Source organism: Macadamia integrifolia, unplaced genomic scaffold (genome assembly GCF_013358625.1).
Source record: "Macadamia integrifolia cultivar HAES 741 unplaced genomic scaffold, SCU_Mint_v3 scaffold155, whole genome shotgun sequence".
NCBI lineage: Eukaryota > Viridiplantae > Streptophyta > Magnoliopsida > Proteales > Proteaceae > Macadamia > Macadamia integrifolia.
In genome coordinates, this window is record NW_024868256.1 from 367382 (window position 1) to 387642 (window position 20261).

At 34.6% G+C, this 20261-nt stretch overlaps 1 protein-coding gene across 2 annotated transcripts; it reads right to left on the reverse strand.

Annotated features, from left to right (window-relative positions):
• Positions 1-1930: 1930 nt before the first annotated feature.
• LOC122064187 (agamous-like MADS-box protein MADS1) lies at positions 1931-17733 on the reverse strand. 2 transcript variants are annotated; one of them, XM_042627900.1, is made up of 9 exons: positions 17347-17733; positions 16927-17160; positions 6220-6301; positions 4042-4103; positions 3867-3966; positions 3701-3742; positions 3280-3321; positions 3010-3176; positions 1931-2300 (listed from the first exon to the last, which is right to left on the reverse strand). In XM_042627900.1, exons 2-9 carry the CDS (start codon positions 17106-17108, stop codon positions 2297-2299), a joined length of 681 nt encoding a protein of 226 aa, XP_042483834.1. In that variant the 5' UTR covers positions 17109-17160; positions 17347-17733; the 3' UTR covers positions 1931-2296. The 2 variants fall into 2 exon arrangements, with proteins under 2 accessions (XP_042483834.1, XP_042483835.1); XM_042627901.1 differs by lacking the exons at positions 16927-17160; positions 17347-17733 and adding an exon at positions 15402-16072.
• Between the last annotated feature and the right edge of the window lie 2528 nt (positions 17734-20261).

Genomic DNA, 20261 nt, shown 5'->3' on the forward strand with positions numbered 1-20261 from the left:
AAAAAAAAAAAAAAAAATGATTAAGTGAGAGAAGAATGCTTGAGACCAAGTAGGTGTAGGAAGTTAGGCCCTGGAAGGGCTTGGAGGCCGAAGACGGGTGAGAAAGAAAATAGTTTTTCAATATATATATATATATATATATATTTTACTATCCCTTTTCCTCTTTATTCATTCCCATTTCTAAACCCTAACCCTAAGTTTTTCCTCGGTCGACCTTGATTCTTATAACAATAGTATGGTCATTTACAGTTTAGGGCTTCGAACCTGCCATTCCATCTCTTAGAATTGACAATGAATCTTAACCTCCATTTAAAATTCAGGATTCTTAATGATTATCACAACCGAAATGGAGAACTGTTATAAATATTTTTCAATAATTAATTTTTATTTATTGAGTACACAGTGGCTTCTTTTTTTTTTTTCTGGCAAAAGTACACAGTGGCTTCTTAGTTTTTACACTCAAAACTATTCCCATGATTAGATATGTCAGTATAGGTCTCTGAATATTATTTCATAATTTGTTTGATATGAACAGTACAATATATTTTCGTTACAATCTCAATTTATCAGTATTTTCTTTTTGGGCAGATCTTGCAATCGAACTGTTTTTATACTGTGCTTCTTAACGATGTGAGTTTGAAATCGAAATCGTATACTAAAACTGAATTGATCCGCTTACACCGAAATAGCAAAACCATATGGTAAATTATTCATTTCTGGTTTCAAGTTTAAGACCAGTTTGCTAAATGGGTTGGTTTGGTCTTAACCGTTTAACCCATTGGTTTCAAACCGAATTGACACCGTGAAAATTGAACTGTTTATACTATCAAAATCGACCCTTTCAACCTATATAGTGATTTAATAGAATAAGGGGTTAACTGATGTATTTTTAGTGCCTCATGCTCTTTAACTTTAGAACACTAACGATAAATTGTGTTCATTAGTAGCTTTGTTTGTATTTTATTTCTCCATGTAATATTTTCTTTTGCTTAGTTGTTTGGATGTTTTAACAAAACAGGATGGGTTTAATTTAGGGAAGAATTAAGATTCATAGAGGCTGTCCAGCAGTCTATTTAATAATTTACTCCTATTATGTAGTTATGTAGTTAAATCCTTGTTTGTTCAATGCCTCATTTAATTTGGTACAAGATTGAAGCGTTTATTAATATAAACGAATTTCAATAAGCATGTGAATAAACGGTTTTGGTTTCAGAAAGTGCAACCGTTAAGTAAATGGTTCGGTTCTGGTTTAGCCAAATAAATGTGAACCGAACCAAACCATACAGTATATACCAAAACCAAACCAATTAACACCCATAGGATTGCTTCTTAACTTATTATAAGTTTTTTTTTTTTGGGGGAGGGGTGGGTTGGTGGTGGTGGAACAAAACATTTAGGAATTTGTCTTCATGTCAAGAAGACCCTGAAACAAGAATACAGAATTCTCCACAGTTTGTATAATCAATTTGTTTATTTTGGGTTTCGTTGAATAAGTGATGATCAAATGGTTCTTACTCAGAGAACCTTTGGGCATAACTTGTGAGCTTTATTGAATCACCGTGATTCTAGTATGTCAAGGTTTTAATCGATTCATAGGGTCTTAACAAGAGAATTGTTATCAATAACAAATAACTAAAATACTAGTAAAATATAATATAATTATAGTAGTACATTCGCATTACACACAAATAAAATAGGAGAAGAGAAAATTCAAGAGGCGTATGACGATCAACATAAAAATGAATGCGCCTACTTGATATTTTGGCATTATCATCACAAACACAAAGAGTTTCCTTATCATGCACTGTGTACCTATCTCCACATAAATTTTTAAGTGCTTGTCTGAACTATTAGAAAGTATAGCTTATGGATTATACAGGTATAGAAGACAGTAATTCATTGTTTCCCTGGACTATTGAAGTTACGTAACTTAGAGTAATTCATGATAGAACCTAATATATAACAAAATGGTGAAAAGATGTGGCAAATGCATACACATTACAAGAATTATAAGCAAATGAAGAAGAGAACTAATACCAGAGCAAGAAATTAAGTATCCAAGCTAGTAGGGAATTTTTCGCACAACAAATACAATAAGTTCAAAATAAATCCTTCTCTAACATTACAGGATTATGAGTCTTATGACCACCTACATAGAAAATGCTAAAACCCCCATTTGGGCCACCTGGTTCTTAGCATTTTCAGATACCTGAAGCTTCACTGATTCTCCTAACATGAAAGAAAGCAAGTTAAGGAACTAAGAGTTGAGAACCAGAACTATTTGTCTTCAAGCATTTTAACTGCAAACAGAGTAGAAAGAAATAGAATGATTAGAAAAATGTAAGTTGCATCAAACCAACAAAAACCCAAGCAAAGGTAACCAAGCCTCATCCAACTAAAGCAAAAGCACAGGCTGAGGAACAAAATCATGCCCAGAAACTCACTCAAGAGCCACCCAAAGCCAAACGATGAGGGGAGAAGGAGGGAGGCAGGATAAGGGGTATAGGGGAGATGGTTGTCTCAGGAGGAAACAATATGCCCATTTCTATCATTTTCAACACACGGGGATGGCGAAGAATTGAACCATCTTTTCATATTCCTCTCCCACCAGATGTGGTTGAACACGGCACAGAAAGCAATCTTACCAACAACACTAACTGACTTCCCACAAAAATGGTAGAGCATCGAAGTCCATTGTTGCGAGAAGGACCTTATAGGCCTAGGAGAAGGCCAGCATTTCACAAGAAAACACTCCCATCTAACTAATTTTAACTGGCTTAAAATGTGATTGTGTTTCATTTCTGTGTATGTATATGTGTATGTGGGTGTCCTTATATATTTTTGTTTGTTGGTGTACACTGTACAAATTGAGTATCTTCTTCACTTTCTTAAACAGTGATGAGTTCATCATATTCATGCAGATTAAAAAAGCACAGATATACTTCAAATACTACAGGAAATTTAGTGTCTAAAATTGACGAAAAATCAAGAAATTTGTAGAGATGTTACCCTAGCTGGAGGGCAGTTGGCTCCTGACGGGAGTAATGGTGGGTGGGCTGCATTAGATTTACTTGGAGGAAGTTCCTGTTATCAAATGAAGCCAGTTGGGGAGGCATGCTTTCATATTCAGATGTTGGCATCACACCCATTTGTTGAGCTCTCTCATTCTCAGCTATCTAATTATCCAAAAAAGCTCCACTTATGTTACAATCACATATATAATTCTAGAAATATACATGATATCAGTATACTGTAGCTTTAATGGAAGAAAAAAATGACCTTAGCTCGAAGATACATGTTATCGTTTTGCAAGTCAATCTCCTGCATAAACACAAGATCAACAACTTATCTTTCAAAGTAAAATATTGAAGAAAGCAAATCTGAATAATTTCTTGCATGATTTTCTAGACACTTTTGAGATGTAAAAAACAAAGGAGTCCCTGTAGGGAACCTAAATCTATTGGGTTTTGGTCATGGAGTCTTCAGCCTTATCTCTAACTTCCTAGGATAAAGATTGCAGACTGGATGATGCCAAAACTTGGAATTAAATAGGTTGAATTGGATGGAGGAAAGAACGTTTCGTTTTTTATAAATTTGCTTCTCAATGCTATTTGGTTGCTTTATTACAGAAAAATGAATAGTTCATTCCAAAATGCAACAGATTTCATGAATTCAAGTTTGTGATATAGGAACCCTTTACCTTTTTCTGCATGTACTCGATTTCTGCAAACAACAACTCGTTCTGGAAGATATCAAACAAACTAGTTAAGACATATGACCCAAGGAAAAAAGGAAAAAAAAGAAAAAAAAAATTTCATAAATATAATCTAAAAGAGATCCCAATATGTTTTATCACAAGGTAGTACCTTCTTTGATCGGATTCTGTTAATGCCTTTTTCAAGTCTGGTCTCCAGCTGCTTGAGCTCCTTAATACTCATTGAGCTAAGAGCCTCTCCCATCAATTGCCTGAAATGATATTGTTAACCAGATCTCTTACCTTTCAAGCATCAGAGAATCAACTTACTAGACAAATAAAATTACCTTTGATTGTTCTGTAGATAGCCTATTTGTTGACGTAGTTTGGAGGCTTCTTGCTGGTAGAACTGAAATAAATGTGGATGGAACATTTATATACAGTGATATCATATGTATATCATTAAACTCAAACATACACACCAGGGGCTAGGGGAAACAATGTGAACTATACAGGGATTCCCGACCTAAAAATGCTAACCTAAGGCTCCATTTGGTTGCAATAAATTAAAGGAAAGTGAAAAAAAATTAAACCTTAAAAAAAAAAAAACTTTGGTAATCATTATCCAACACGATTTTATAAATACTTAAATTTCTTATAATATTTAATAATGATGTTTTTTAAATGTAATTTTTATTTTAATTTTCAAATCCAATTGATTTAGATGCAAAGTTAACTGAACTTTTATAGCCAAATATGGAATGATTTAGAGGTGGTAATATAATCATGTGGGATTATTACAAAAGTTTCTGTTTTAGACTTAAAAATTTCACTTTCCTTCCCTTTTTTTCCTTGGCGACCAAACAAAGCCTTACTGCTCAATCATCAATCTGAAAAATAATCTTTAGTTTTCATCTCCATTTTAAATGGTTTCCGAATGCAAAAGGATCCCGTGTGATATATTTCTATAGTGTTGTGAGTGTTCTGCTTCACATAATCTGTGATGTTAGCGAAACCCTTCTCAACCACAAGGGGGTGTATATGAACAGGTAGAAAAATAGAAAATTAGAAAATAGGCTATAAAGAAATGGTCAGATAAAACGACCACAAAATAGAATCAAAATCTCACATTATCCTAACAAGAATGGACACCTCAAACAATATCAACTCAGATTAATGTAGAGGCTTTTAATAAAAGGTGTTCTTTACACATAATCCATTGTAATACTTTGAAGAATGCAATACCCGAGAAACATAAACTGCAGTTTGGGATTCTAGTAAAAAAATAAATTTAAAATAAAATAAAAAATTTGAAATGTGCAGGCCAAAGAATTTGAAAATTTTTTTTTTCTAAATGCCAATAAAGGGCCAGGGTAAAGAAGTGATATGATTAGTTAAAGAAATAACCTTAATGCTTCTATAATGGGTTTTTAGGAACAGAAAAAGAAGAAAATAAAATAGCGATTGGAGTAAAAATGAATTTTAATAGTTCTAAAGGTGCCAACTGCCGACTGAGCCAATTGATAGGATTGGGCAAGGACCATACCCGAGAATTTATCAATTGTAAAAATGAAATTTGTCTTTTTGTGAAGGATTAGGCAAGGACATATGACACCGTTCCATTAATGTGGGACTAAAGTTCCCATACACAAATGCTTTGCCTAAAAAACTTTGGAGAGATACTGGGTTCAAACCTTGTGGGAGACACAAAAACAAAAATCTTCTATCAAAGAGAACAAGAGAAGTATTTTGAAACCTTCTATGCTTTAAACATATTTAAAACCAAAAAGGCTTATTTTTCGAAAATAATTTGAAGAAAGCATATTCGTTTCACAACATATTATCTGAAGTAATATTTGTAATTTCTATCAAAATGTAACACAATTGTCTAAATACTTCTGTTTCTCCAGGCTTGAAACCTGATAAAATTGGTGAAATAGCCAAAATTTTGAGCAAAACCTGTCAAAATTAGGAAATATATATTTTTTTCCCTTGGGTGAAAGAAGCCAATGATGGTATAGTGGTGATCGAGAGAGAGAGAGAGAGAGAACCCTGTCATACAAAAGAAAAAGATAAAATTTCAAAATGGATTCAAGAATTTATTAGGGTGTGATTTAAGTATTTTCTTGGCTGAAACCTAAATACTAGTCAGTTTGTGTGGGAGTACAAGGACTATTTCTCGAAAATAATCCTAAGAAAGAATATTAGCTTCCTTCTGAACTCAGGTATTAGCACAAAACAAGCCATCAAATATCATTCTATGAAACTCTTTATCTCACACTCCAGTCTGTCAGAAGATTATCACAAAGCCAAAGCCAAGAGAGCAAAGGAAAACAAATTCAACAACATTTATTATGGTGCTTTCAAGTACACACTTATTAATTTAAGTTTCTGAGCATGAATTCTTTTGACGGCTACAAGTGCACCAAAAAAAAAAAGAGTCCATTTTCCTCTTGAATACAAAAGTTGTGACACTCAGTTGATTACTACAATGACTTAGTGGAAGTTATAGAAAATAATCTCACCTGAGCATCTGCTTCCGAAGTAGAGCCAGAGTTGGAAGAAGCTGCACAAGCCTTTTTGTACCTTTCAATTGTTGTTTTGACACTGCATTCATCATGATATGTAACCTTCTTAATTTTTGCACAGAAACTTAAAAGTAACAAGAGTCAAACTCAAGAATGTAAAACAGATAAAAGCTTAAACATGTAGAGAAAAACATTGGAAGAATAAGAGAAAAGAGAAATTTGTGTTTCCATGAGCATCTTGGTGAGAAGAGGATGGAGAGGGAAGGTCGTGACTCGAGTATTGGGGCTATCACACCATAGGATTAACAACTGGGTTTGCTGCCTTCTGCCTTTATGGCATTGTCTTATATTGGTCTTTAGTTTGTATTGCTAAATTTTTTCATTTTGAGTTGGTATAAATGCTACAAAAGGAAAAGAAGTAAAAAAATATATATAAGCTGTCTTAGCTGAAGCAAACAACTTATTCACTAACAAAAGTGAAAATTGACCATTTCCAGTAAGATTTGAAGACTACAAGAGGCAGATGAATGTATTCCCTTCCATGTTAAAGAGTGCAACTACATGAACTGATGCATAAATGCATGCAGGCATGTAATATCACACTTCAATATAAAAGACTATTGGAGTGGTTTATGAAACCACATAAATTAGTCATAATGAGATACCGATAAAAAGAGCTACAAGAAACCTGAGTTATCCATTACATCATCATCTATTCTGTCATCTTCACATGAAAGGAATGGCAAAAAAAAGCTGAAAAAAAAAATCCCATCCAAATGTTAACACCATTTAAAATTATAGCACATTCAACAAAAAAATTTCTTCATGCAAATAAATCCTAAGAAGTTCCAATTTTTTCAAAAATTTATAAATGACTTCCTATTCAGTATATTATCAGCAACACTTCTAGCCTTGGATGCCATATATTTCCTCAGAGTGAATACAAGATTTGGTGAATCAGTTATTAATTCAACATTTACAAGAGGATAGATGGTGAAACATGGATCTGAGTGAGCACAATTACTAGATATGGCACAAGTAGTTTCGAATTGAGAGGTGTCTCTCATTGTATAATGTTACTCCATGAGATGTTGTATATAGCTAAGAAATACATGTGTTATGCCTCTCGTGGTGCAAAATGCCACTAAGTGATATTGCAAGAATTGGTGCATTTTCAGTTGGAGATTACATAAAGAAAGCAATTGAAAATATTTTACCATGTAGGTAGATCTGTTCTAAGTGACATTTGATTCATACTTTTGATGTTGTATTTGCAAGTTATTTGTGGATCTCAGTACTTCCAGTTATGGAACAAAGATGATGTCCAGTTTATCAGGGTTTATGCTTCATTTCCCCTCCACTTATACATCTTTCCCCATAATGGTAAGATAACAAAACACCACAAGTTTTGGGCCACAATGCTCCACTCTAATTTCCACCCAAAAAAAAAATCTATAATGTCACACTTTGGCATGTATATGTATGTACTTGTTCATTGGGAATACTTTTCCCTGCTTGTACAACATCCTAGTAATTTAAGTAAAAAAACATTTTTTTTTTCCAATGAAAGATTTTAAAAGCATGGTGCCAAAAAAATTATTCATCTACTAGAAATAGAGTGAGGCATTCAATATCCCGGAATGGTAAATTATTATTATTTTTTTTTTGTAGAAAAAAAGATAGCATTGCAAAAGTTGAAGAAATAACACAACCAACATTATAATGCATTTCTAATGACCTTCAGATACTATATATTTTAGCCTTATCATAGGGTGCAGAGATACAATTATTTCATTTGCAAATAATGCAATTAACTTTACTCTTATTAGTAATAAAAAAGAATACAAGAAACTGATTAACTGATAAAAGGAAAACTATCACCATCATTTTTTAGTAAACTTTTCTGCTAGTAAAACTATATTAACATCAACTTTATGAATTAGATTGACTAATTTTAAAAAAATTAGCTCCCATATTTTTACAAGTCAGTCTATAATCTCCTTAGAGGGATCAAAGAAGGGAAGTCAAATAAGGAAGCAACTATTTTATTGAAATTACGAAAGATAAATCAAACCTAGAAGCCTCAAGAGGTTCAGATATTTTGGTTGTTAGGGTGGCATTTAAATTTTAGAAAGAGGTTCAATTTTGAATTTTGATTTCATGTAATTCTTACGCCTTCAGAAGTCATGAGTCTGTGCCTATGTTTCACCTAAGTCTGGCATCATGTATATAAACTTTCCTTAGGGTTTTTACTCACAATTTTGTTTGCTGGAGATTTGTGCTAATGTAGGCTTCTACCCTAGCATGTGGAGGGACATGGCATATGGTACTTGACTCCTTTGGTGCTAAGGTTTTTCTCTGTTTAATCCTTGTGTTATATCTTTTAGTTTTTACATTAGTCATTCACACGAGTCCAAGGCACTTATGTTCGACAAATATGCCCTTGATATTTAAAATACATTTCTTCTACCACTTATGCTTGATTTGATCTTTTATCTTTCTTCAGAAACATTTTCTTTCAATGAAATAACAGACTTCAACAAAGATATGTCCATTATAATCGCAAGAAGTTCCTTAGGTCAACATTTTGATCATTTAGGAGAATACAATGGCTCCAGCTCCATAATTTAGACTAATTGAACTTTGAAAACCATAGTATGATGGCATAACTAATTGATGAGTTGATGCACATTGTCTTTATAAACCCAATAGATTTTTTTTTTTTGTTTTTTTGTTTTTTTGTTTTTTTGTTTTTTTGTTTTTATGAGTAATTTCATTCCAATGCTAGATTAGAATGATGGAGATCAACCTTGGAATCAAGAGGCTTTAAGATAAGTAGAACAAAGACGGAGTATATAATATGTAACTTTAACCACACTACAATAGATAACATGGTGAAAATTGAGGGGGGAGAGACACTGCAATGTGATTTTTTAGATATTTGGGATCTATCATAAACAAGGAATGAGGTATAGAGGATGATGTGTCACAAATAATTAAAGTGGGAAGGAGAAGTGGAGAAATGTGTCTGAAGTTTTGTGCGGCCGATGTGTCTTTATAAAACTTAAGGGAAAATTCTATAGGACTGTAGTACACTTGACTATAACGTATGGGGCGGAACGTTAGGCAATTAAGAAGTGGCAAATAAATAAGTTGTTTGTAGTGAGATGAGAATGTTAAAATGGATTTTTGAAAAAACTAGGAAGATAAATTAAGGAATGAAAGCTTTAAAGTAGACTTGGAAGTTGCCACAATTCATGATAAACTCCAGGAAATTCGTTTGAGATCGTATGGTCATGTTCAACAGAGGCCATCAGATGCACCAGCAATGTGATCAATCCAAATAGAAGGATATAAAAGAGCTAGGGACAAGACAAAAATGACCATCAAAGAAGTGATAAGGAAAAACATCCACAAATTAGGCATTGCTCCAAGTCTGGCATCGGGTAGAGTGGATTGGAGGGCCAGGATCAGTGTAACAGATCCCATCTAGCCGTGTTCTACTTCATTACTATTTTTGTAATTTTTTTTCCTATTTTTTTCTTTTCACTTTTGCTTTTGCTCTGTCCTTACTTCGATCCATGTAGCGGACTACACTAAGTTGGGATAAGGCTTTGTTGTTGTTCATGTTGTTGTTGTTGTTGAGTAATTTCCAATGGAACTATCAATTGATCTATAATTTTATTAAATAATCTGACCAAAAGTCTCCTAACTTCATATCTTAAACATGTCTCTCACCTTGAAACAATGGTACAAAGGAAAAATCATTCAAATCACATCTTGTAAGGCATGTATCTAATATGATAACATAGTCAAACGGAAATGAGGGGTTTGTAGTCATGCTTAACTTCTAATTCCTTGAAGTTATATTTATAAATTGAACTTAAAAAAAAAAAAAAAAAAACCTCCTACCAAATGCATAGAAAACCTAACTCTTAAGACAATAACTAAAACAGTGAAAAAATCATTTAAGGGAGAGGGTTGGGCATATTGTTAGCTTTCCTATAGCTAGCAGCTCAACCAATTGGGGGGGGGGGGCTGCATAGGGGTCATTTCTAAAAGAAAGAGAAAGAGAGTGACACAAGTTGGGCACCCTAGCACCGTGCCCAGCCATTACCCTTTAAGTAAATAACCAAAATGCAATTACTGCCTTAGTTAGAAAGCAATATCTTCAAAGTTTTTTTTTTTTTTTTTTGGGAGGGGGTGTGGAGGCACTCAAGCTATATAGTCCTATAGGGAGAAACATAGAGAAAACATCTGGTAACTAAAAGCCATTTAAGATCATATCCCCCCCCCCCCCACACACACACGTAAACATTGTCATCACAAAAACACAAACTGGGATTTTACAGGAGAATCCAAGCTCAGTCTTGTTGGTGGTAAGTTAAGTTTTATGAACTACCAAACTTTAGGGTTTGGAAACCCCTCACAATAAGCCCATGGAAAATCTCCAATCTGTGAGTAAGAAAGATTTCATAGTTTACACCATTGCTTGCTTGTAATTACCTCAGCATTTACAGACAAAATGGTGTTTTGGGGCTTCCAAATGCTCATGATTTAGGCTTTCCTTAGGTATATACAATTCAAGCATATTAAAATTATCACTCAATTTTATGGAATTGGGAAAATGCTTCAGAGCTTGGTTATGGGGCTATTTTAGAGAGGCATGGAAGTATAGATCATAAAGATAGGACTAATTAAGTTACTTGTTGATAGGATAGAGATGCATCTATTGTCAATCTGGTTCTGTTTTTTGGATGAGAAATTATTATATTAAACCCAAGGGGAAGAAACATAATACAAATAGGTAAAAACTGATAACTACAGCAAAACAGAAAACAACAGTTAGGGATGGATATCATTATGCGGTGGAGAAAATAAGTCTAAGAGAAGGCCAGTACTTCTTAAGACACCCTCCCACAATGATTTAGAAAAACAGCAGGTGAAAAAAAAAATGATCAATATCCTTGAAAGAAAACAAACAAACAAGCACAGCCTTACCCCAACTTAATGGGGTCGCCTACATGGATCCATAAAAAATAAAAAAATAAAACACACACACACACACACACACACACAAAATTGGTGGAAGGGAAAAATCAAAAGATGAAAAGTGAGAAAAGAAAGATAAGAGTAAGAGGAAAGAGGCACAACCCACACAAGTTAGGAGAAGCTCAGCAACATGGATCCTTGCCCACCAATAGATTCTATCCAAGGTAATACTTAAGACAAGCCCAAAACTTTGCATGTCATTCCTCACCACTTTGCTTATGGTCATTTTAGGCTTGCCCTTAGCTCTCTTAGCTTCTTCGATTTGAATCAAGTCACCTCCTTATAGGGGTATCGTTAGGCCTCCTTTGAACATGGCCATACCACCTCAATTGGCATTCACCAAGTTTTTTCGTTAATCAGAACAACTCCCAAATCAGCTCTAATATGCTCATTCCTTACTTAATCCTTCCTAGTTTTACCACACATCTATCTAAACATCCTCAACTCAGTTATACATAGCTTCTCTATGACACTTGTTAACAACTCAACGTTCTGCACCATACATCATAGCTAGTCACACAACAATCATATAGAATTTTCCTTTGACCTTAAAAGGGATACGCCGGTCAGTCAACACTCCAACCATCCCACTTTAATTCTCTGTAAAATATCATCCTCTATGTTGCCTTCTTTATTTATGGTTGATCCCCAGATATCTAATGTAATCACTATGTGGACTCTCTCTCTCTCCTCAATTTTTACGATATCGTTACCCATCATAAAGTGGCTAAAGTTACACATCAATATCCACGAGAGCATTTCAACAAAAACAATAGTTAAGGATGGATATCGTTCTGTGGTGAAGGAAAACTTGAGTAGGAAGGGTGGCATGAATCCGGTTCCACTGTTGTTAAATTTTAAATTCTTCATTTGATGCATATTTCTTTATGCTCTTTTATGCATATTCAATTGGGTAATATCAAGGGGTTTATCACTTAGCACCATTGTTTTCTTAGGGAAATCCACTTCTCAATTCAGACTTCCACAATGTTTTCATTATGATTCACTTCTTTCCACACTCAAAATGAAATTATGGTACTAGAAACTCTGATTGTCAGTATTTTGACCTTACAAAAGCAATCTTTCTTCAACTAATAATTTTCTAGCAGATTTTGTAATGTAAAAGATATAGGTACAGTTGCATAACTAACCACAGAGAGTATTCTAAATCAGATTTTAAGAATATACTTGTCAATAATATTTAACATTTAGAAATACAAAATGAATACAAAAGAGTCTCGATGAATAAAAGTTAAAATTGTCAATCTTGGTATGATTGACTAATGTACGGTGAAAACATCTTTTAATACCTTGAAGATTGATCAAGAATAAGGACTTGAAAATATGTCATCATAAATCAAAACCTAACACAAATTAATAATATTCTTATAAGTGTAAGAATAAAAATACAAAATAATTAGTCTTGAGAAAAATGTGGAGAAAACTAGCCAAGAAATTTATTGAGTAAGCACATAATCATTGGCTTTTCTTAGTTGTTGCTTTCAAGAGTCCTTGCACTGAACCAAAGCAAGAAGATTGACGCATGATAGTTTGTATGTACAAGCATGCACTTATGTCTATTTTAGTAAGAAAATAGTTTTCAATCAAGAAGGGAGAAATTGTTATGCAAAAAAGTGGTTTAAACTTTGAGCTTATGAATGAATTAACTCATGGAAAATTTGAATCATTTTTATAAATTAAGTTTCCATTTACAACTCCCCCTCTCCAACACCAAAAATTAGATAAATCCACATTGCAAAATTCATTCCCAGGTTTTCATAGGTACATAGAAACATAAATCTGATTTAACACCTATAAATTGTATTCTAGAGTGGAGTCAATTCAAATTTCCAAGGGCTCAGAGCTAAGCACCTTGAAGGGTGATTTATTAGAACATTTGAGAAAGACACTGCTTTTTCTATGGGATAAACCTCTGAATGAACTTGTTTTACCCTGCTAACCTTCTTGTCTTAACTCCATTGTTTATTGTTTAGGTGTAGTCCTAGTATTCAAGCTTTTTGTGAGGGTTTATTTCATCAAGAAAATGTTCAATTTGAAGTATTTAAGTGCACAATTTTCCTTCAGAGAATACCCGCAACCAGTTAGAGTGACAGACTGAAATGCATTTAAAAAACTATTGAATCTTCAATAATGTTAGAATTTGAAATATGGTGTATGAGACACGACGATTAGTCGATTTGTTACTAACTAAATCCTTTTAACTCCAATGTATCACAATGTACCAATTCATTGTAGTTAACAACCAAGAATACCTCAATAGGAATCTAACCTTACAAAATTAGAAGTACAATTTGCTGATTCACATGCATAAGGCTAAGGGATTTTCAAAATGAATTGCATCACAAACACTAAGCATTTTCTTTGTCACCATGTTTAAATTTTATCTTCAACACTTCAAAATAAAATACATTTAAGTCAAAATCATTTCTTTAAAAATAGACATTAGGCGTTACACCTTTAGAAGGAGACTATCCCCCTAAACTGGTTACCACACCAATATTTCATATAAAAAAAAATGCCACACCATTATATTCTAGTTATTAAATGAATAACTAACCCGGTTATTCCATAAAGGTACTCAATCTTTGTAGCTCTTATTCTCATATTTACATCTAATAAATATGCTGTCAACCAAATAATGTCTCTATCTAACCAAAGATGAATCTTTTGAAGCTGCATGGTGGAGCTAAACTTGTATGCAAGATAATATAGTGAGCTTCTACTAGATGATATTCACCCATTATTGTTATATTAGATGAGAACTATTATAACTAGTTTATTAATTTTTATTCTCATTATCACAATAATAATAATCACTATTATTGATTTGAGATCAGAAACAAATGATTATATCACTATACAATGCAAAAAAGGAGAACACACACCACACATATAATTTGCAATGCCCCTCCCTGATAGTGCTGTAGTCATTTCATTGGAAATCTAACTCTTCCACCAAGTTGGCTGATGACCAAGCCAAAGAGGAGGGCTAAGAGAGTCACTCTACCCTTGTCCACCTATATGATCTATCTTGCATTCCTTTTGCTATGCATATGTTGTATTGTTTTTTCTTTCCTTCACATAGGAGTCTGTACACTTTCCACAGTAGTTTCCTGCCTTGAGGTTGCTTTCAAGAAATCATTTATCCATAAAAAACAAGAAATGAAAGAAAAGTTTGAAAAAGTAACAACAGTTTTTGCATTCTTTGCCAATGGCCACCTTTTCCCTTCTATATTTTCAGGTTAGGAGTTATCAATCAAAACTGAAAAAGCAAGTCACCTTTTGAGCTTCTAACCAACAAAGATAGACATATCATGATTTCTTATAAATAACCCAGATCAAAGTATGAGCAATACAAACCCTAAGAACATATATTATGTCTTAATCTTTAAGGGGGTGGGGGAGACAACTGCTATTTGTACAGTAAATACACAAAATAAAAAGCCATATACTTGCAACAAAACAAGTTTATCATGAAATCCATTTCAATGGATAAGATTGCATTATAAATGGCAAAGATGGGGTTTGATTAACGGCCAGGATAATCTTTCACATCTTCCCAGAAACACTGTTTATATAATATTTTAATGACAGCTAAAAGTACTTGGAACTTAATTAACCACTTTAACCCAAAAAAAAAAAGATTTAACAATTAGGACTTACAGAATAAAATAATGAAGTGAAATAAGAAATCAAAGAACCAGAAAGAAAATGAAATAAATGAGGTTTCTCAGTTCTGAGTTCTTCATTGGGTCAGAGGTATCAGTTTCAGTGTGAGTCCATAAAATAATAGTAAGATAATTGCAGGACGGAGGAGACCGGTTTCCTAGAAGAAATGTTACCTTAATTTCCTCGAGTAGTGATTGGTTGTGTCTGCCAAGCTGGCACAAGATCCCACAATATGATTGGATGTGCGGTCTCAGCAAACTTGTAAACTCAACCCTATTACACGATGTGTAATGTCCCCTAGGACCCTCTATTACCCACCTCGAGAAAACCCAAACCCCAAATCTGCCATGGACAGGAGAGCTGTTGCTCCTTTTCTCTGTCTCGGTTGTTGCAGTAGTGTTTGAACTATTTATTTAAATGGCTATCTGTGTTCTTACCTTCCGTATCTCTGCAACACTGTAAAAAACATCACGACCAGCAGCCAATCGTTTGCTTTGCTTACTCCCCATGCACGAAAAAGCCACGCATTCCCATTGGCTGCTTGTCTTCGTACCATGTCGACCCTCATCCCCACCCTGCAAGCCCCTACTTTTCAGTCTCTCTCTCTCTCTCTCTCTCTCTCTCTCTGGTGCTTCTTTATTGTTTATCTTCAGCAACTAATAGATTAGGGTAAACCCATTTGCGCTCTTCCCCGAATGAAGTTTCCGAAGACTCTAATATGGACTGTGAGTTCACACGGCTCTACAGAAATGATGACCCATCTCTCTCTCTCTCTCTCTCTGAACTTATTTGTTGTTTTGGGGTATGCAGCTACAGAGATTCATGAACTTTGAGAGAGAGAGAGGCTGTAAGGGTAAAGAGATCTAAGTAGAAACACCAAAGAAAGAAATTTTTAAAGAGGAAATCGAAATTTAGCTCAGAAAACAAATAGGAAAAAGACCCAGTATGGGAATCGGGATGCCTATTGTCAGAAGAACTGAAAAATCACTGTGCCGTGACCGAAGATTCTTAAATGTGGAAACAGACACAAGACGCAGAAAAAAACCCTAATCTTCTTTGAAACCTACCTCAAACCCATGATCTAAGAAAGACCCATAAGAAGAGAAAGACAGAAGAGATAGAATAACGATGAAGCTAATCTGGTTTTGATTGGTGGGGACTGGGGAGAAGCTTTACAAAGGTGTTTAGAGAGAAACCCTAATTCGTTCTTCAGATTAGAAAAAGAACACTTTTTTCTTCATAGACAGTATATTTTGTTTGTTTATTGAATCTGTTTAACTGAAATGACGCTTATTAAGGAATTGTCAAAGAGACTGAGAAATGGGCTAATAAGAGCGTGACAGCTTTCCTGTACCATGCCTTCTTATGCAAAGAAGATTGACATGAGAGAGAGAGAGAGAGAGAGAGAGAGAGATATGGGGGGGTGGGTGCAGGAGGAATAAACAAAGAAAAAGAGAGGAAATGGCAAAGAAGAGAACAATGGAGAGATACAAGGACTTGTAATCTCTTCCTAGCCATTCTTGCTGTTGCTGCTGCTTCAACTACAAGTCCATAACAATACTATTTCTATCTAATTAGAACGGATCTATTTATCTACCCAGACGAAAAACGCAAAGAGAAGCATAAAAAAGATAAGCTAATACTAGAAAAAAAACAAAAGGGAAGGAAGAAAGACAAGTGAATCTTTGTTAGCTAGAGAGAAGAACTAACTAAGATTTCACTTCAATTATCAGCTGCACAAAAGAATTTAATTTCTTATGGCTTATAATAACCCCTTTCTCATATCTATTGCAGGAACTCACTCTGTACATAAAAGCATCAATATCTCTTTCCAAATCAATCCTTGAGATCTCTAAACAGAAAACCCAGAAGAGAATAGAAGAAAATCAAAATTCTTCACTACCTCAAAGGGTGTGTGAGAAAAGCATCTGACGAATAGATGAGCTGAGAAAGTAAATAAACCTGTTGTTGGCATATTCATAGAGGCGGCCACGGGTGGAGAAGACGATGAGAGCAACCTCAGCATCACAGAGGACAGACAATTCGTAGGCCTTCTTAAGCAAACCATTGCGGCGCTTACAGAAGGTGACCTGCCGGTTGGTGGTGTTCTCAATACGCTTGATCTCGATCTTCCCCCTTCCCATTTTCCTTCTGGGAGAGTCCTCCGTTGCTTGATTTGGGAAATCCGTGGTGAAGCTGAAACAAGCAAAAATAAGAGCACCAAAAGTATTAAATGATCTCTGTTAGCCTTTGCATCGCTAATTTACTTTTACCCAGTTGAGTCCTGAATTGGGTTTGATGCTAAAAGAGAACTGATCCAGCTCAGAGAGGAAAAAACCGGCACTGTTATGGTAGATTGCACTGTTTAGCTTGAATACTCACCCGGTAGATGAGACCAAGAAGTTGTGTAGACTGTAGTGTAGCTAGCTAAGGATGGAAACAAGGATTTCTCTCTTAAAACTCTCTTTTTTTCTCCTTTGCTAGAGCTCTGCTCTGCACTGGAGAGATGCAGAAAATGGAAGGGACTTGTTATAACAGAGATAATTATAGGCTTAAGCCCCCATCCATCATCATCAACCAAACTTGGTTCACTCTCTTTCTCTCTCTCTATTTTTTGAGAGTCTGAATGGATCTGTGTTATGGAAGGAGCACCAAGAAAACTAAGAAGAGCACTTGTTATTCACTCATCACAGGGCATGGCCAACCATGCTCATGTATATGAGATGGAGGGCATTGGAGCCCGGAAGGAAAGCGACTTCAGGAAAGCGATGGCTTAATGAGGTGAAAAAGATGTTGGGTCTATGTTGCACCCTAAAAATTAATAGTTTTGATTTGAGAAAAAGGAAGCAAAACCAAACAAATTGGGTTCTCTACTCCTCTCTTTCTCTCTCTCTCACTGGGTTTCCATCTGATTTAAACTGGGTTTTGTTTAAGATTTGATTTCTGACTCTCATCTCATGACCACAGGTCAAAATTTTGATTAAAGAATATGACATCTCACAGTATTTTGCAGCATTGGACTATACCCTCTCTCTCTCTTGTTTTCTTTTCTATTATTTATTTGAGGATGCTAAGGTTTTGATATATGAATCTTAAGATGGGTGACTATGGGTGACGTCTAGCCCTATATTTCCCTATTCCTTCTCATTTATGGTAAAAAGTGTAGAAGCATTTGCAATTCTAAGTTGTGTATTTGTTACCCTCTTTTATGTGAAGCTCCTATGTTCTGAACATCCTCCAAAAGGCTACAAAGCTTGAGACTATGTATATATGAAATTCCCACTCTTTGTGTGCAACATTGACCCTTCACTTGTTCGTGTGAGATTTCTTACTCCACCTACCCCACATATCTTGTTTTCCTTTCCTTTCCACCTTGGCCCTTCACCTGTTCATGTGAGATTTCTTAGTCTACCTTGAAGAAGTTCTATGGCCACCAACCCAAAATGGTTACTAGTGACATTTTATGCATCTTGGTTGTCCTGGACATTGAATGGGGGACACGTCACTTTACCATGCTCACTTCTTGTTGAGATGGCCATGACAAGTGATTGATCATTGTAGAGGGTGTATGATGCTTTGCTGATGTTTCCCATTAGCATTGAAGGCTACTATCCCTATTCCTTGTCTATATATATCATCAATGTACCTTCTTGGCTAATTAAACCCTCTCATCCTCAAACAATTACAGATAGACCTTATTTAAAGCAGTAGTTAACCCTCTAATGGAGAGCTAGCTAGGTTAAGTAAAATTAAGATATTACAATCACTTGCTGCAGAAAAGGACAACAATGTGGATTGTGATATATGGGCTTGGCCCCATTCCTTCTCTCTCTCTCTCTCTCTCTCTCTCTCTCTCAAGCTGATTGGTCCAGTACCCTAATAGCCATGGTATTGTACAATTCCACCTCCCCCCCATTTACATGAACACCACACACATTCATATCACTCACCTAAATGACTCAATCATATCATTGTCTGTCTGCTTGTATCTACCTTCTAGAATAGGTCTAAAACAATGCATGCATGTATTGAGAAAATATGAAGCCAATATGAATATACTTAGATGATTCAACACAATTCATGTACAAAATTGCACCAAACATCTCATAGAATTGAAATTAATTTTGGTAATATTCGTTTACGACTTCTTAAGATTGATGCTAATGACACCATTGTGATCAATGCTCTCCATATGAACATATCTCACATCATCCATGATAAATGACTGAGTTCCAAGCAGATGGGTTCACATTTGCTTAATGTACTCAAAATTACAGAGGTGAAATCTGTTTTTCTTAGCATCTATTGTGAGGACCACATTGAGGGTACCAAGTATCACATCTTTACTCTCTTAATAATTTCCATAATAAAAGTGTTAGGTAATCTCATCAACGGAGCAGTAATCCCTTAAAACGTACTTAATAAGAACCAATCATGCAAAGAATAGAAAAGAACAGAACAAAGAAATGGATACAATAAATAATCCTTTAAATTTTTATTGAAGCAATTACCAAAAACAGAACTAAGGAGGGAAAGAACACAAAATAACCCTTCTTTTTGTCCCTTGAAACCACCATATACATTTTCAAACAACAATATCAATGCGAACAATAGCATTACACTTATGTGTATAGATCAACCCTTGTTGTTAGATCCAATGATTTATCAATGCCAGAAGTGATCTCATGTTTATCACTGTAGTATGAACTGTCAGAATAGAGTTAGTTACTGAATTACTAAAATGGTGACAGTGCTGGAAGTTGGTAAAATATGAATAAATAGTTAAAAACAAAAAGAAATAAACTTATAATCTCAGGGAACATTTTTACAACTTCAGTTATTTTTTCAAAATTCTATTAGATTATTACCATTAGTTTATATCTATCCATTTATAAGTGACTTAATTTTCAATTAGAAAGAAAACATATTATAACTAAAGGTATTTTATTATTTTAATGTTCATTAATTAAGAAAAAGGTCCATTCAATGTAGTCATGGATAATTCTTTAGAGAGAGAATTAGAGAAGGGGGGGGGGGGGGGGGAGAAGGAAATGAGGAAATATATAAAAGAATATTTCTGTATTCAAGTTTCAGGTAGAAGCGAAGAAAGCAAAGAAGGTACTGGGCCACTAGCCCCCACAGAAACTAATAATTCTCTGCAAAGGGACCACATGCTCAATATATCTTTTGGTGCTCAAAAGGATTTCAAATGATGTGGTCTTCAATGCAAAAACCTAATACCATAAATGCCATTTAACTGTCATAATCTCAGCTCTTGCTTCTTTATCTTCTTCTAA

Excerpts from the sequence above, each read along its gene's own strand:
- LOC122064187 (XM_042627900.1), bottom strand. The coding sequence starts at position 17,108 with ATGGGAAGGGGGAAGATCGAGATCAAGCGTATTGAGAACACCACCAAC. Across the intron at positions 3,743-3,866 it reads ACAGAATCCGATCAAAGAAG|AACGAGTTGTTGTTTGCAGA; the intron begins GTACTACCTTGT and ends GATATCTTCCAG. Across the intron at positions 3,322-3,700 it reads TCGAGTACATGCAGAAAAAG|GAGATTGACTTGCAAAACGA; the intron begins GTAAAGGGTTCC and ends GTGTTTATGCAG.